The following is an 18,567-nucleotide window of genomic DNA, read 5'->3' as shown; positions in this document are numbered from 1 at the left end:
GTACCCATAGATTATAGTGTTTTTTTAATCTAGTTCAACAATCGAGCAGGAGATCGCGAATGTCGATGTCATTTTTTAGCTCGCAGGGTGGGCGACCACACCACAGGTAAAGATAGCCCGGGCGGACAGATTAATACATGCTTGTATTCATTGACAGCATAGTATTAAGACTAATAAGTCTGCTGTGGTCTTGCGAACCGGAAAGCGGTAATTTAGGTCTATTTTAATAGCATGCAGGATGACTTTTTTATCTTGAAGGTAAATTTTACACTTACAAACATGAGTTTAGTTTAACGATATTTACTATGTTTTGCATTACCTATTGTCTGTTAATTGCGTGTTTCTATAGTTTTTACTAATTTGCCTTTAAGTTTTCGGGATATTACTAACGTCATAAACTAAAGTGATTACCTCAAGTAGGTTCAGAAATTAACTAAATATGGAATGTTCAATATATGAATAAAGTTGTACAAGAATATTCCTGATTGAAAGCCCTTTTCAAAACTAGTTCATATTTTGCGATATTAATTAATAGTTCCTTACTCAATCATGAGTAATGAATGCAACATAATTGCGGCCAATTATTGATGATTGCTCCGTACTTCGCTAGTCAGTTTGTCTGTCGCAACTAACGCACTAGGCTTTATATTACGACGCAAATCTAGACTGTTCGACGCTTTCCTGACCAACGGGTTGGCGAGAATTTTCTAATACTTAACCCGACTTTTATAATTTCCTGTTATATTAACGCAAGACTTTGCAATTGCGGCATGGTGCGCATAGATCAAGGACGAAAAGTAAGTTGTAACTTTATTATCTGTAGCAGTAATTATTATCTATGGTAGGCTGTAATCTGTATATAAATGACGAGACTATCACGATGTTCGCTCGATTGTTATTGGTCAAATGGAATGACGGAACGGGTCGCGTGTGCATCATTTGACTGAAGATTCTATTAGCCAATCACAAACAAGCAAAACGCGCTGTTTTGTCTATACTTTTGAATTCGCATCGCTTGATTGTGGTGTATGTAACAACATCTCTATAATAAACACAGGCAAAACGTTCTCAGGCGTCGGTCCATTTCATCCATTTACCTAAAAACTGGAATTCTCAGTAGGTACTTAACAAAATCCAGGATCTGTATTTTATATAAATCCGCCATAGCATATGCATAGATATGCACATCACGATACACTGGCATTCTATTCGAACACAAATAAATTTCAAAAGACACCTGCAGCAATAATCGTCTTAAAATATTGTCGTACGTGGTAAGTACACAATAGTCTCCAATAACCTATTCAAACACCCGGATAAACCTTATTTTCATAAAATTTAAATCGCGTTTCTTCACATCGTTTTTCTAGCAATAAAAATTACATTATTCAAAAGCAATTACTTACAAATGTACATTTATAGTCAAACCGCATATTCTAGCTGAATGTTAGTCCTTATATAATTTAAGTAAAAAGCGACATAATGTTGCGTAAAATAGATGTGCGTGTGTGAGTAGCTTTAAGCAGACAGCGAGGCGCGCTCTGTAGGCAACTAGATAAGTGCTTTGAATCTTGGCTTCACTTCTAGCATACATTATTGCAGGTTACATTTTCATCTAACTCAAGGATTGTTACTTTTGCTTGCCGTACTGTACCGAAATTTAATGCGAAATGCTAATAACACTAATCAAATTATTTTATAATAGGTGTTTATTACATAAAAAGTTTTTTTTAAATTTATTATTGCTTAATATACATTAACTAAAAGTACAGAAAAAACCAAAAAAACCACTAAGGGATAAATTAAAGAGTGAAAAATAAACAATTAAATATTACGGAAAACAAAGAAAAGTGTTTATACCTTAATCATTTAATATATCTTAACGATCGTTCGTTCCCTTTTCTCTTCGTTCGTTCTTAAGATTTATAAACTGCAATCGTTAGATATTATTATACGATATAGGTAATATTTTTCTTGTGCAATTTTATTAGAACAAGGCACTCAAGTAAATATTAATCACGGATCTGGACAAATTCTGCGCAATACGTAATAAAAGTTGCAGGAATTTCGAGGTGAACGCGTTTATGCAATTTGAATTTCTTAAAGTTTTGTGACGTACGTAGTAATGCCGCTCTGACCTACATACACGCACGTGTCTAATTGATGCCCATTGGTGAACAGTGATCACGCCATCGACCAAGCCTCTTGGGCCTATCAGCACGAAATTCTTGCTTATAATTAACGCAATTCCTAATACCATAGAAACGTAGACTTCAGCGTTCCATTTTTAAAAATCCGCTGCTCGACCATAGTTCTAGTGTCACTTAGTTTAATCTATATCTGAAGTATAAGTCGTAGAATATTCTATGGAAATCTTTGTCGGGGTAAAGTTTTCCCTATGTCACAAAAATCTACTATAATGTCTTTAATCTCTGCAGAATAGTAGTTTAAATCCTACGTCTTATTAACATTTATATCTACGTATTTTTTATTTCCATTTTTATCGCATACTTCTAACAAAAGAGCCACAAAAATGTCAGCTGTCATTTCTTAAAGGAGTCAATTCAAGGGCTTGCGTGAAATTAGTCACCCGTCATTCCTTTGTATTTATAACCACTAGTAATTATTATTGTGCAATCACTAATTAATTTGATCTAAGATGTCAACACACTACGTTGTAAATTAATCTGTGGGCAAATGTTTTAATACCTTCGTGATCACGCGCCTAGATAATATTTAATTAGGTCGCAGATAAGAGATTATTCCAAGAATACATTTGTGTTAAAGTTATTAATAAATTACGTTTAAATTAACTTATCAATTCTGAAAATTTGAAAATTTGATAATAAATGACAAATTTACAAGATTAGAACAGAATTAAACATTAATTAAATTCTAGTTTAAAATGAGAATTCTGATATTATTTTTATTTTACATACTATTAGATATTTTTGAAATATAAATGAAAGAAATTAATTTGTAAGCCTTATAGATTGTCTTTTGGCTCATAACTTTGACTGCAAATGATAATTGAATGAACCTAGCTAATTAACATTTAAGAAAACATCGCATCACACAGTACCTATACACTAATAGTAAAATGATTTTCAGTTTGTAAATATTATAAATTCAATGGGTTTATGACATCCACTGATAGTTATGTTCAGGCACCTCAATTTTATTGAACGCGAAGCTTTGGATTTTATCCGTTTCATTTGCGGCACACTACACAGGTTTTACTCGATTTCTATGTCACATTAACACAGCTATAAAAGGGTTCATATGTACACGATAAGATTTTATTATGTTTGAGCTCACTTAGCATAAAACCTCTACTAGAAATGTCAGCTTTTGATAAAAGTCATAACATACTTGTTTTACGATGGATTTCATTATTACAGTTGGTAGATCAGCGAGAAGTGTTCGTTTACTATGCTTTTATATCTATAGAAGTTACTACTAGAAATAATGCCAATAATATTTAGCTAATGCTTTGTCCTGCTCGATCTTTATGGTGCAAAAGAGGCTCGTAATTGCGAGATTAATCAACACCAATTTTTGTATGATAAAATTTATTAAAAACCTGCTCAAACATTTAAAATTTGTTTTAATCTAAAATACTATGCTTTATCCAGTATGTGACTAACATTTTCTAAAGTTGTATAAGGAAACTAATTTCCCAGTACGTATTTATACAATTACACAAGTATGTAGGCTCGCACTATTAGCAAGATGGCGGGTAATTATTCCGAACGAGATTGTTTCTAGCAAAAACGAGAGTCCCACAAGTGTGCGACATTTTATCGTTGGTAGCCGAGCTGTCTGGCTTTGCTGTACTTGCCTTAAGAGGTATGTTAACGATCAATATAATGCTAGCATATGTCGTGTATTTCACTACTAATTTCTACGTTATTGTCAACTTGACACTAGTTTCAGTTGACACTTAACACAATATCGATTCAGTATTAAAATCATGACACATACAACTACAATTATTATAACATTAACAGTGCCAAGCACTAGGTAAAGTCCCGTTATTTGTAATTTTAGACCTTCGAATGGTTTATATTTCTATAAAAACACATTTGCTGAACAAAATATGGTTTCAAGTATAACGGTCTCTTCTTAATTTTCTATTATACTAAGCTACGTTATCAATATATGAATTGTTTGAAAACAAGAGTTCTTCTATGTGCTTTTTAATTATGATTTAGCTATTAATACAGGGAAAAATGCACGCTTACACCGTTAAATTTATAGAATAGCGTCTTAGGGTAAGATTCAAAAACAAGAGTTAGCGCGAACTATGACTTTCGTATATGTATCTTGTATCTAAATCTTCTATCTTCTAATACTAACGGTAACGATAAGATTTATATATATAAAATATTTTAAGATTTATTAGAACACTGCAATGAAATTTACAAATACATTATTCAAAGTCAAACGTCATAGTATCCAGAAGCTTCAGTATCACGAATATGTTCTCACGCGATCCTTGCAATAACTTTATACAAGGTATGATGAATCAGCAAAGGCCTAGGGCGCCGTCGTGTGTAAAGGCACCGCCTATTTACGACGTAGATACGATCTGACAATGTTTGTTTTTACAGCTTGTTCACACGACTTTAAGTGTAAAATATTTTTATTGCTAATTGTGTGACTTTGATAATAATTTACGTACTTAAATAATTTTTTAATGACGGCATATTGAAGTTTTAGATTCTTAATTCCCATTTTCATTCAGGCATAACATGTCATACTTAACTTATTAATAAATTTCCGGATTTTTGTAATTTGATTTTAATGATAGTTGTACGTAAAAATAGGTTGCACCTGTTCTAACATGCAAAGTATCATTAGTAAGCATAATTGGAAAATTCAATCCGGCTTGGTTTCGCGGCTCGATCTTGTCAGACCAAGGCGCGTTTCTGAACAAGCATAAAGCCTTATAAGAACTGAGCTATTTTCAAAAAAACTGATTTATTTCTTTAAATTAGAATAATTTTTTATTAGTTAGGATTTCAAATGATCATATATATGATTTACCATATTTAAACATTACTTAAAACCTATACAAATTGACACTCATTAAATTGCATAAGCATTCAACTAGGGCCGTGGTTTTAATCACTTCTAAGTAACGCCTGCCTTTTAGTGGTAACATAAATTATACTGTGTCCTTAATAACATAGCTTGGCCAGATTAAATTGCCATTAAATTAAGCACGACGATATTATATATATATATATATATATATATATATATATATATATATATATATAACTTAATCCCACATTAGGTGCAGGCCATATGAAATAAATAATTTAATTATTTTCATTTTGCCAACGTTAAGTGTTCGCAGGGGAATAAATATTCACATTTTCATTGATAAAAAAAGGGTGCGTGTACGCGCGTAAGAAGTTATACTTCTTTGGCATGATTAAAAATAGTTTTTGATTGCATGCAAATAATTAATTACAATTAAATAATCAAAGACTGGAAGAGGAGTCATTATAGTCAATAAAGTTCAGTTTACATTTGAAAAATTAAATAAATAAATATTTATTATTATTCTCTTACATTAAGTGTAACATAAATTCTATTATTATTCGAATGTTGTTTTTAAATTATGTCCAATGCCGTAGCATCTTCCGTGGGCAACTTCATTCTGTTAATTTTGTGTCACGATGCGCGCACATCGTAAAATTTCACTCTCATCAATTTATCATAACGCGCCTAAAGAAGAGTATTACTTCAAAAATTGGCTGAAACGAGATGGATTTGGATGGATCCTTTTGATTTTTATGGGACAGGAGGCAAACAAGCATAATAAAGGGATAACCGCCGCCATTGGAGACCTTCAACACGGGCGTGTGGGTTGTCAACCTTTCAAAAAATTGTACTCTCTTTTCTTAAAGGCACCTAAGCCGTATCAGTTTGGAAATACCACTAATGGCAGCTGGACATAGACGTTATGCGCGGCAGAAAGTTCCTCAAAAAGCGCTGTGTTGTGGAACGCCAGGCGTTGAGCTGTAGAGGATAATTAGATCTGCCCTTTTTATTTTTTCGCAGCAATTTATACCTGTTTTAATATCTTTGCGTACTAGCTGCAATTAAGTTATCATTATGAATACTAAAAGTGGCCTCCCGCATAAAACTAGCCCGATTTATAGGTAGTAATTACTTGCAATAAAACTTGCAACACTGATTGAGCGATTAACTGACCACCTGTGAATCGACTTAGCTTAAAGCTCTATTAATAGAATATGCAGATCTATTGCAACCTGTTCTTAGGCTTTATTATAACAGAGAAGGCAGAAAATTTATTTTACATGCAACTTACATCTTGCAGCAAAGGTTAAGCTACTCTCCGATTTCTTGCGTTCAGGCTGTGTACCAATGGATTTTTCTAGATCCGTTCCCGATTAACAGTAGTTCGTAATGTTGGGGTAAGAATCGTGAGGAAACCGCCACGGTTTAGTACCAAAAATCTATATATTATGTGTCTTAGTGATTATTATATCACGTCTAAATATTTGAACCGATACTTGTGTTAAAATATTGTCTCGTCTGTCACCCTCGAGCCAAATAAATAAACAAATCAGTCTTCAACTATTTGAGGCTGATAGTACGTTTATGAATATAATGTACCTGCATATTTATATAGCAAGATGTGGGAAAAATTAAAATATACATTATGAATTCAAAATAATTGTATCTGAAATTTCAATTGTATTTGAAGTTACGCACGATGACGTGTTTTATAACAAGTTCATTGCTGTGAATTTAAATGATAAACTTATTAAAAGAGAAATTTAAAAGCGTAATTGAGGTGTAATTCCGTATTTTATTGTTTTGTTGAACAGTTACTTCCTCAATTAACTAAGTTTTTATTCGTTCGTAATTATTTATACACTTTCAACCAAACTGCACAACAGTACCCAGACAGATAATTGCATTGAATAATGTAAACTATGGATAAAATGGAAAAGGCAACACTAAAAATAAAACAGATCAGTCATGTAATCAATTAATTAAAAAAGGTATTCAGAAAAGTGTCTTATTGAGTTTAAAAATGTTTAAACACAAATAATCTTATTATAATATACATTCTCTATTAAATGTTTTATAATCGCGTGAATAATAAACAAAATCACATTTAACGCGTATTTATGTAGTAACATTTTCTTTTACAGATGCATCTTAACTCGTTACAACTGTGCACGGCTGCGTTGACGCTGGCTCTTGTAGCAGCGGTGCCCGCTTCTACGCCGCACCACGTCTCTCGCCGGTCATTCTTCAACCTCGAATGCAAAGGTGTCTTTGACGCGGCGATTTTCGCGCGCTTAGATCGTATCTGTGACGACTGCTATAACCTCTTTAGAGAACCGCAGCTCTATACTCTATGCAGGTAAATAATGTTTTATTTATCTGTAAATTTATTGTGATGTTTTTCAGCAGCATTAAGGCTTTCCATAAAGCTGCGTCATTTCCAATACTGTTTCTGTATAATATTTTCTTTGGTTCGCGAATAATATACATTTAAATAAAACTCAGTTAAGGGATTTAAACGCGTATTTGAGAGATACTCAAATCATGTCGAATGTCGAGTGAAATAAATGTAATAAATTCACGTTAAATTTCTTGAAAGAAGTTTTATTTAAATAATTGTACAAAAAAGTATGAAAAGCCTTAATTGCATGTTATACATTTAATTTAATTAAATACACAGAAAAACGGTCACACTCGTTATAAAACAAATGATTTATTAAACAATTGTTGGGGTGCAGGAAAGACTGTTTTATGACAGACTACTTCAAAGGCTGCGTGGAAGTACTTCAAGAGACCGATCAACTCGAAATATTCAAGAAATATATAATACAATTAAATGGGGCGGATCCAGGGATTTAGGTACCAACAAATGATTATTTTATCTTCAGAGGGTTTGGCTTACGGATTTCTGAAACTTGCATTATTTATTAAATAAGGAATAGTCAAAAATACAAATACCGAAATCATATCGAATATGATTTAAAATAAATATTGCAAATTTCAGAAACATCTGCTCTACTATACTCTTTGGGTTTGCGGAACGAGTTCTTTCTGTCTATGACTAAGCACTTCTTTCACATTGCATCTTTTTGCCTGTCACTAACATTTACAAAGGTTTATATTTTTAATAATACACTATATTATACTGGTGACGGAATGCATGCTAAGTATAGATATTGACTAGAAATATGTAAATAAGAATTTCCAAGAGTATTGTAAGATACTTGTATAATAAAAATGTGTATGGACAAATACCCATTTAAAATCACAAAAAGTCTTCCTTTCTCAGTATTCCTTTATCTTTATCTTGGGCGCTGCGATCTATCTACGAATATACTTACTGTTACGGCTTAGGTACGGTTTTATACTGTTTGCTTACTTAATAATGTAAAAATTGTAAATCTTCTAATAGCACGCTATATTACCTTATTACAGTAGAACCACCTAACTTTTGATTTCCCTATCTCTAATTATTGAAAAATATGTATAGACAATTTTTTTTTTACCACAGAATAAAAAATGTTTAATGCTTTCTAAATTATCGATTAATCGATAAGTAGTAAACACTTATTATATGATATAAGTAAATAAGTTAAATATACATATATTTGCAATTAAATTATGGGACTTGTTTCCGTAATATACCTAAACAAATTAGTCTCCTAATATGTGAAAAAGCTCGCTACGCCGTAGCGTTCATCTATTTAACAGCAATAATAATTAGCTTATTACCTTTTCAGGTCGGAATGTTTTACCACGCTCTTTTTCAAGGGTTGTGTGGAGTCTCTGTGCCTCTCGGACGAGGTGGAGGAACTGGATCTAATGATCGATTTCATCGGAAAACGCTAATGCTGCCGCCTATCATCACAAATTCGCGCGCCATCTTATGGCGCAAAGCTGTCAACAACCATAGAGAATCTAGAGCTGTTTCCTTCAACGAAAACGCCATAAATATTATATTAAACTAATAAATTATTGATTTACCATTTGTTAAGATTCTTCTAATGCTTTCCTCAAATTATAGCGTTTTAAAATGAATTACGAAAAGATATATCGAGTTCCTCCAGATTTCTATCCTCAACATATTCTAGTCTTTAAAGCGACATAAAATTATTTATGTTTGCTAGTAATTTTAATGTTATCATAATTTGTATTTGATAATGTGTATTCAGATTTAAGATAATATGTGTAAGCTTCGCAAGCTACGGGAGTGAAAAGTACATTAAAGATGAGTTTTATTATATGTCACCTACTAGATAATGTTAAAAAATCACAGTTGATAATTTTACCAAAAATGCCGACTGAGATTGCTTAAAAAATTATTAAATGTATGACGCATTCCAAGCACAGTATTTTAAACAATTACTTACGCCTTTTATCTAAAAGATAATATTTTTTTCTTACAGACTAACAAGTATTATTGCGTTAATTATGTTTGTTTTATGACGGTATTGTATTTATATTGTAGATAGTATTTTTAGTTAGTTTTATAGTTATTGTGTAATTCTGATAGTGGCCTCAATCTTTTATTTTATCACCATCGTAGCTTTTTACTAAGCATTGTATTTAATTCATTTAGAACACCTACTTTTTTGACGTTTGCGCCTGGCCGCTGTGCAAAAAACCTATTGTAGTGGCAAAAAAATTGTTTATGGAATTTTTTTTAATCGTTTGAAGTTCTGTATTATCTACGTAAAAAGAATTAATTGTCAGGCAGCGTCAGAAAAGTTAGCTGTTGTTTAGTTTAAGTATTTATATAGATTTATTTTTATATTCTTCCGACCTATTTATTTTTTACTGTTAACGATTTAATCTAATATTGATTAGCAACCGTGGGTATAACCAGTGTATTAAGATATAACAGTTTCACTGATTTTTTCAGATCATTATCTTTAAGTTGCGGTGTATACTTATACGTCTGTTAAAACTCTTCTCTAATTGAATCTCAACTTTTTATGTTTTAGCGTTTCTTAAAAACATTTATTTAGGAATGTGAGGATTTGAAGAATGGTGCCAATATATCCCAAAATATTATATAAGTGTAACGAATTTAGCTAATCTTAAAATATATTAAACAGTAATTTTTAGGAACTGAAAAATTATTGTATTATTGATTTATTAGTGAAATATGTAAACTATTTGTATAAATTTATATGAATCAGCTAAGAAACGCTACGGGTTCCATGAAATATATTACAATATGAATTTATTTTATTTTATTTACCCTGTTTTCCTTGGAAGCATTACCTGATTTTTAGATGATGGCCCATCATTTGAGGAAAATTCAAATGTTTATGTGGACAGACGAACCTCTTGAAATAAAACAAAAGCATCCCCATGAACTCTGTGAAAAAAGAAACATTAAATCAGTCATTAAATATTGACTAATTGTTATTGAACCAGTAAATAATAAGTAGTAGCTAATAAATTTTAATCGAATACAAACGCGAAATTATTACATTATAAATTTACTTCACGTTTCCAGTTAATATATAATATATAATTACATAGTTCATCAGCTATTGTAGTCCTACTTACGCACTTTCGCACATGTTAATATTGTAACAAGTAAGCGCCTAGATAATCTTTGCGTATGTGAAAAACATGTAGCGCATCCTTTTCAAGATTGTATAAAAATATATAAATATAATAACAGCACATTTTTTAAATTGAAAAATTTTAGGCGCATGAGGGTATTTGTCGAAGAAAAGGAAGAGAGCGATTGAGACCGATTGAGAGAGAGTGAGAAGGGCGAATTACCTTATAGAAATTCTATTTTTAAAATTATAATTTCGTAAAGAGAATTTATGAAATATTAGTATTTTATATTTTATGCAAAATAATTTATTGAAATCTCAAATGACGGATTGAAAATTAAAATGTTTTGTGTTAAATTAAAAAAAAATATATAATTTGTATTAATTTTCGACACTTTTAATATTCTAATGATAATAAAATTTATTAAATTCCTAACAAATCTTCCTTTTTTTTCCCTCCCTCTAAGTCTCGGAAATTAGGTTTTAGATTTGTATAAATATGTTTGCCAAAGAAGTTTCACTTCTGACATGACGTGTACTTTGTACGCCCGCACTTTTTTTTACATCTCCAGAATCTTGTGTTATCTGTAAAGTTAGGTATCTATAAAAGTTCTTATTTTTATTTGACAGGCAGAGTTGTCATTTAAAACAGATATCACAAAGACGTTGACAGTTTTTTTTGTATTAGAGAAAACAAAATTCTCCAAGTTACATAGGAGTAGGTTGCGTTTAATGTTTAACTAAAATAAACAAAAGCAATTATAGTTTTTCGTATACGTGGTGCCTTCTCGTTTGTTAGTCTTTACTTGGATCTTCAACAGACGAAGATATAATCTAACCATTGGCGCTGTGTAAAGAACCAAACAATAGGAGAATACAAAACAATGTTGCGATCTTGATATAACAAAGTGATTCATTACGTTGTTATTAACATACTTTATTAAATAAATCGATAAAGATGCGGTTCTTAGGGGTGCTTATGTGGAAGCACTTAATCGTCCGCATGAAAAAATACATCCAGACACCGATAGAAGTATTGTCACCACTGGTTTTATTCGTCGTTCTGTATGTATTTAAAGATCAATTAAACCCAGTGAATAAACATCAAAGCGTTGAGGGTTTCACGATTCACGAGACGGTAAGTTTCGCTAACATGTATAGGTAAAATGGTATTTTTTCCATACTTTGTCAGTTTTATCATAGTATGGGTAGATTTGTTTTTTTGTTAAGATCATGTTTTTCATTTTTATGCTGTTATTAATATGTGAAAAGATGTAGAAATATGATTTTGTAATTTACAATGTTAGATTTTATATCATAATAGCTGTCTATATTGTTTTCTGGGTGTTCAGTATTATTCTGTATTGAAGTTAGAGCATAATATCTTGGATACTTCTATTATTTATTAAGTTAACTAAACCTTCATCTTTCTCACATAAGTACTATGACATGACTTACTATGGTCTGGAAATCTATTGATCAAGATGTTGCTGTTGGCCAGGCTCCAAAGAGCAACGTTCGTCATAATTTTGAATACATATTATGATGGCCATAAACTATTACATATTACAATCAAAAATACATATACAGATTACAATCTGCAGGTTGTTATTATAGTGTAATTATTTATTGACAGGATGTAATTCCCTTGAATGAGTTAGAGACACCAATAAAAATTTATTATTATCCTGAAACTGATCTTACAAAGCTTTTAATGGAAAAAGTAGCTGCTAAATTGCGCTTGAAGGAACAGGAACAATTATGTAAGTTTCACGATAATTAGAATTACATTCATATTCTATCTTCTAAGTCAAGTATATTTTGTAAAATTTAAAGTTAAAAAACAATAAAAGTCTTATGAGAAACCCTTTTATATATTACAAATTATTAAGATGTATTGGTAGTATGTATGTTATTCTTAGTATTTAAATGACTTACATTACAATCAAAGGATTTATTTAGAAAGAAGAACAAAAATTTAAAGTTGAATAATGTGAATTTTTTGTTACATTTGTATAAAATTTCACAGTTCTCAATAATTTCTTCACATATATACAAGACTCAAGTCTTTGTGAATGCCCACAAATCACCTACTTTAATTTTACACAAATGTAATATTTTGAATTTAATAGCATAATTAAAGAGGTCACTTCTCTAGGAAAAGAAATAGGTGTGTGAATGTGTGTTGGTTAATAAATTAATTATTTATCTATTGACAACAGTACTTAACAACATATATATAATAGCTTTATCTAAATAGTTTATTTATTTATTTGTCTTAAGGTAAACCAATAGTGCAATCTTAATGTACTAACATACATGTAAAAAATAATATATTGTTATATACAATAAGAATAATATAAACAGCAATGAACTTGATGTTATTATAACTACATATTATTTCTAACTTATAATATGTGTCCAGTTAGACCGCAGTAATATAACTATTTCTTATTGTGTATACTAAACCATTTTCCTAATACCGGGTTATCAGGGTTTGGTGTAGTTCCAATATTTATGACAAAACAAAGTTATTCTAAAATATGCTCTTGTATTTGCAGATGGTGCATTTCGTGGATACTTCCCAATATCAAGTGATACTGAAATTGAAAATTTTTTAAATACCATATCTTTAGATGATGCTGTTGTTATTTTTCCTGATAGTGTACGGGTAAGTTTGTAACAGGTGATTGAAATAAAATATTGTCCAATAGTACTATAATTTAAGTCATATGGAACATATTAATTAAATTTTCGAATAAGAATAAAACCATGATTAGAAAAAGAGTATTTCTCTTTATAATGAACAGCAGCTATCTTTCTTTAAAAAGAATAAATTGAAATTATTGTCAACAGAACTCATCAAACACTTGGCCAGAAAGTCTTAAATATACAATACGCATGAAAAATAACTTCATGACACGCTACTATAAGTCTATGGATAATAATCTAGGATCACATAGAAACTTTGGTAAGATATTGTGAAATTTTCATGTTTTTAGGTTATGTTCATTGAAATTTGTTATTCGTAATTGATATGATTAAATTTATATTGAAATCAACAAACCAAAGAAAAATTGCATAAGCTATTTCAATTAAATTTATTTATTTATTTAGAAAAATAAAATTCAATATTTAATGTTACAAGCACTTATAGGCAAACATAACATACACTAAGGGAAAAAGTAAAGGAAAATCGATTTCAAAGTGTGATCGGAGCAACTATGAATATCCAGATAGATATTTAGGGGAGTTTGTTTCACCAACTATGCTTCAACCATTCTATTATCAAAACTGTTGAGGCGGACAAACGTTTTGAACAGAAATTCTACACTGGTTGTAATTTAAGTAGATTTATCTCATATATTGGTTTGATAAAGTGAAATTTAAGCATTCCGTTCTGATTCACCCCAATTTGAGGTGAGGTTAGGTTATCGATTTTTTAATAGGAAAACGTAAAAAAGTATAGTTCATTGAAATAAACGCAAACAAATGTTTTCCTGTGGCGTAGGTGTCAACTGTCCGTTCTAAGCATTAGGATCCAATATCACGTATTTATAACGCGAGAACTTGTTTAAATTCGCCGTATAGATAACAACAGTGATACTTATTATAACTTATTTAAACCTACAGATAAGATAAATAAAACAATATTACTGTGTTAAAAATTTATCGAAAAGAAAAGTTTTGTATTTTAAAATAAAATATTAATACAGCAACAAAAGTTTTTTTTACCCTTTGCACTAGTGTTCTTTCTCTCTTTATAAGATGTTTAAAACCGAACATCAACATATCAGATGTTAGAAAACTGACAATTAAAAGAAATTGCATACTAATATGGATGTCCTGCAATAATCAGAATCCTGTGATTAATTTCTATTTTTATTTCAGCCACAACTTACAATTCCTTCCTTCGTTTGCAATGGGCCATTGATAGTACTTACCTCCAGCTGTTAACCGGAAATGATATTAACCTGGTAATAATTCTTGCCTTACTTAACTTAAACTGATTTGAGAATTAATTATCTAATTAATTCGAGCCCCGGCTGCTCGCACCAATGGACTTTCTATGTGCGAATTTAACATTCCCGAGAACGGTGAAGGAAAACATCGTGAAGAAACCGGCTCTCTTAAACCCTTAAAGTCAGGCACAGGCAGGCTAATCACCTACTTGTCTATTAGATTGACAAATGATGTTGAAACAGATACAGAAATCTGAGGCCCAGACCGAAAAAATGTTGTAGCAACATTGATTTTTTTTAAAAACAAAATAAATTCGGAACTCAAATTTAGATAAATGTTTGATGAAGAATTAGATAAATGAAACACTTTGAAGCTGGGTAACAACTGACTTTAACGGTTGCGACGCTAACAAAAACTAACTTGACTTATCTAAGTCTTGCTTATTTCGACTATGTGTTTGCGTGTTCCCACGAGAATGTAAGTGCGTGCGTGTGTGCGTGTTATTATTAATTACTTGATATGTCATGTGGAACATGGTTACAGCTCCTTACAAACGTTGTGTAAAAAAAAATGGCGATTAAAAAGAGTGGCGGAGAGTTTATTGCCAGTTCTTCTCTTCCGTTTTACGCCCTTGATTTGAGAACTGGCAGTAAATGTAAAATTAGAAGCATGAATATGTATTTCATTTATTTATTAAATTTTTTTTACTTCATTTTTTGGTCCATAAATCTAAGTGACACTTATGTTATTGTACATTATCGGAAATGAGAATGTTAAATTACAATTTATGAGTGTGGAAAAATTAAAGGGCTCATATTGGCTCAAAGTGTGCAAAGATTGTTTACATTTTGTTTACGATTTTAAATATGTAATTTAAGTAATGTTGCATACATTAACTTAAATAACTTGTTTATCTTTACAGAGAGTCTCCCTCCAAGAGTTACCATATGCCCAAGCTGTGGAGAATAATGTTGTGGCGCTTCTCGTACTAATCCTTGTGTTCCTATGCTGGTTGTCGTTGGATCTGGTTTTTATATTTCTGTGTTCCAGGTTGTTAGAAGAACGGACGTCGGGAGTACAAGTAAGTTTCATTATATAATATTGTATTTTTGGTAGAAAACTAGCTACCTAACATGTGATTTAATTTTCGATATATCCTAATATATATAAATTACGTGTCACGTTGTTTGTCCGCTATGGACTCCTAAACTAGCGAACCGATATCAATCAAATTTGCACACCGTGTGTAGTTTGATCCAACTTAAAAGATTTATATTTTATACCCGCAATATTATTTTATTGCAAAATATTTGTTTATTATTTGATAGTCACAATTCTAACAGATAGTATTACTACAATTTAATTGCATAACCACCAAAAAATCATGGTGGTCTTTCGTTTCCCTTGAATAGTTTGCTACTATGTAATATAACAAAAAACTTGCCACTGCAACGCTTGGCCGGTCTGCTAGTTATATTATAAATCCCGTTTTGTTTAACCAGGAGCTGATAAAGATGGTGGGAGTGTCATCGAACATGCTAAGCCTGTCCCACTTCTTGAATGTGCTTCCTACGGGGATCATATTCAGTGTGGTGAATTCCGCTCTTTTAACAGTATCCTCGAACCCGCTACTGCCACACACAAGTCCACTCTTGATAGCCATCATGTTTCTTCTCTACTTCATATCCATTATGTCAATGGCCTTTGCGTTAAGCTATTTGGTGAGAAATCGTAAGTAATTTTTATATATAAAACTTTATGAAAAAAATATGGAAAGCTAGTACGACAAACGATTGAGATCGCGACGCTTTTGTAATGTCGTTGTAGTTATCTAAATATCCGTAGCTCTAAAATACAACTAAGATGAGAATTGCGTACGTACGTTGGTCTTTTCTATATTTTCTACGGATTAGAGTCACGGACGATTCGAGCTCAAGACAGGAAAAGGATTGATTCATGGAGATGTAGTGTTGGAGAAAGATTCTTCGCATACACCACTAAAAGAACTAACCAATCTTGCATCAAGTCAGAGTTCTTAAATTAACTTACTATGGTCATACTGCCCGTCGCGAACCAGATAACCTGGACAAGTAAGTCGCAAGTCGTTGTCGTCGGCCAAGTTATAGGGCGCCGGTGGGGGGGGGGGGGGTTATCGCCAAATAGAAACCAAACAAAGTGAAGAGATCACTAGCAGGGCAGCAGGCAACTTGCAGTGATTCATCTCGTTATAAGCAAGTTCAAAGACCCGTCGACGCGAAATAGTTTATTCCTTTCTTGACCATCAAAAAAGCAGTGTGAGTGTTACAACTCCATTGGGCCCACACATAGAGACACTTTCGAATAAGCTGAACTCTGCAGCATATGCAGTAAAGAAAATCCGACATTTTACTGATAAGGACACGGCTAAAATTGTGTATCATAGCTACTTCCACAGCGTTATGTCGTACGGTAATCTACTGTGTTCGTTTTTACAACAAACTCCTAAGCGAAATTAGAGAATGATCACTAAATAAATTCAAAGCTCTCGTTATGCGTAAATTAATCAATAAAGCTTTTTATAAATTTGACGAATATTTAAATAATCCTAATCCTTGGGATTGATTTGTTCTAATTTAAACAATTTATATGACTCAAAATTTAGCGATTGAAAAAGAGTGGCGGAGAGTTTCTTGCTAATTCTTTAAACTACGCCCTTTACTTGCGAGCTGGTAGTAAATGTCAATTTAGAATCAATTTAATATCTTTTCTGTTGACGTTCATAAGTGTATTTGTTACCTTTATGAATAAAGTTATTTTGAGTTTTAGCCTAGTGGCTAGTGGTTAGTCTGGTCCCCGGCTGTACGCCATTGAACTTTCTGTATTCGTGCGCATGTAGCATTTGTATAGTAAAGGAAAATATCGTGAAGAAACCGGCGTACTTCGTAAAAATCCACCACAATTATTATTATTATTTATTGACAATCCCAAATCACAATCACAACGAAATATAGATATTCTAACGTCTATTAAACCCAAAATGATATCTATATACTCACTAATTATAGTAATACGTTTTTTATTTTATTTCCAGCTCAATACGTAACCACCGTTGCGGCTGTGGTGTACATAGCTTTTACGTTTCCATCCAAGTGGCTTATGGAATTGGATAACCCGTGGTGGGCGATGCCCTTTGTAATGCTTGTTCCTCACGCCCCCATGATGTCCTTCTGGTATGAAATGGCTGCTCTGGAAACGTATGGTGAGTTAACTTCAACATAATAACTTGGATACAGGCATCACTAACGCATGAATAGTTAAATCAAATCTCTGAAAAATTTTTCCTAGAACATGGTATTAATCAGTCAATGAAAAGCGTTCGTTGAATAGCTAGAGCGTGACCCTCGTGCGTGCACCCTGAGTTCGTGTGTTCGAATCATGACTGTTCACTGATGGTTTTTTTTTAATATTTGTCAATAAACTGCAGGCATAGAAGGCTATGATAGGCTCGGATGTTAACAGGTTTTTATGTGGTAATTGAATACATAGTCAAACTCAAACTCAAAATATCTTTATTCATGTAGGTAAACAAGTACACTTATGAATTGTCAGAAAGAAGGTAAATTAATTCAATAATAAATAAATTCACATTTTAAGATATAACAATAAATATATAATAATAAATACAATTATTTTTATTTATCACATTTTAATAAAAACTTTCCCACATTTCGCATGTCATTGAATGATTACGATTTGGCTAAGCGATTGTTGTACATTATTTAAATCTAAAGAAAATTAAGATACGTGCACATTCTACCACGTACGAGACGCCCGCAAGTGGACGTGCATGTTTACCTGAAGATAACTATCGTGTCGATTCCCGCAAATATTTTTTTATCTGCCTATTTTGGTATTTTTCTGGCTAGTATTGAATTTTAAATTGGTAAAAAATAAATATGATAAAATAAAATAAATATATGCCCAAAATGTCGACGGCGTGTGTTAGGCACAGGAGGCGGATTACCTACTTGCT

The 18,567-nt window shown here is 31.8% G+C and overlaps 2 protein-coding genes across 2 annotated transcripts in view; both read left to right on the top strand.

Moving 5' to 3' along the window:
• LOC125048628 (CHH-like protein) overlaps nt 1-10,264 on the top strand; it is a 28,188-nt gene extending 17,924 nt beyond the window's left edge. Inside the window, exons 2-3 of the mRNA XM_047647402.1 lie at nt 7,200-7,414; nt 8,796-10,264. Coding sequence (XP_047503358.1) covers nt 7,200-7,414; nt 8,796-8,904 — 324 coding nt within the window. The 3' untranslated portion in view covers nt 8,905-10,264. The remainder of the gene's footprint in view (nt 1-7,199; nt 7,415-8,795) is intronic.
• A 1,004-nt stretch (nt 10,265-11,268) lies between these two features.
• LOC125063828 (phospholipid-transporting ATPase ABCA1-like) overlaps nt 11,269-18,567 on the top strand; it is a 37,527-nt gene continuing 30,228 nt past the window's right edge. The window contains exons 1-8 of the mRNA XM_047647115.1: nt 11,269-11,730; nt 12,229-12,355; nt 13,154-13,263; nt 13,449-13,563; nt 14,484-14,569; nt 15,478-15,636; nt 16,058-16,286; nt 17,626-17,793. Of these exons, the coding sequence (XP_047503071.1) occupies nt 11,551-11,730; nt 12,229-12,355; nt 13,154-13,263; nt 13,449-13,563; nt 14,484-14,569; nt 15,478-15,636; nt 16,058-16,286; nt 17,626-17,793 (1,174 nt within the window). The 5' untranslated portion in view covers nt 11,269-11,550. The remainder of the gene's footprint in view (nt 11,731-12,228; nt 12,356-13,153; nt 13,264-13,448; nt 13,564-14,483; nt 14,570-15,477; nt 15,637-16,057; nt 16,287-17,625; nt 17,794-18,567) is intronic.

Source organism: Pieris napi, chromosome 1 (genome assembly GCF_905475465.1).
Source record: "Pieris napi chromosome 1, ilPieNapi1.2, whole genome shotgun sequence".
Lineage (NCBI taxonomy): Eukaryota > Metazoa > Arthropoda > Insecta > Lepidoptera > Pieridae > Pieris > Pieris napi.
The sequence above is the reverse complement of the archived record's forward strand: the minus strand, read 5'-3'. Positions and strand labels throughout refer to the sequence as shown.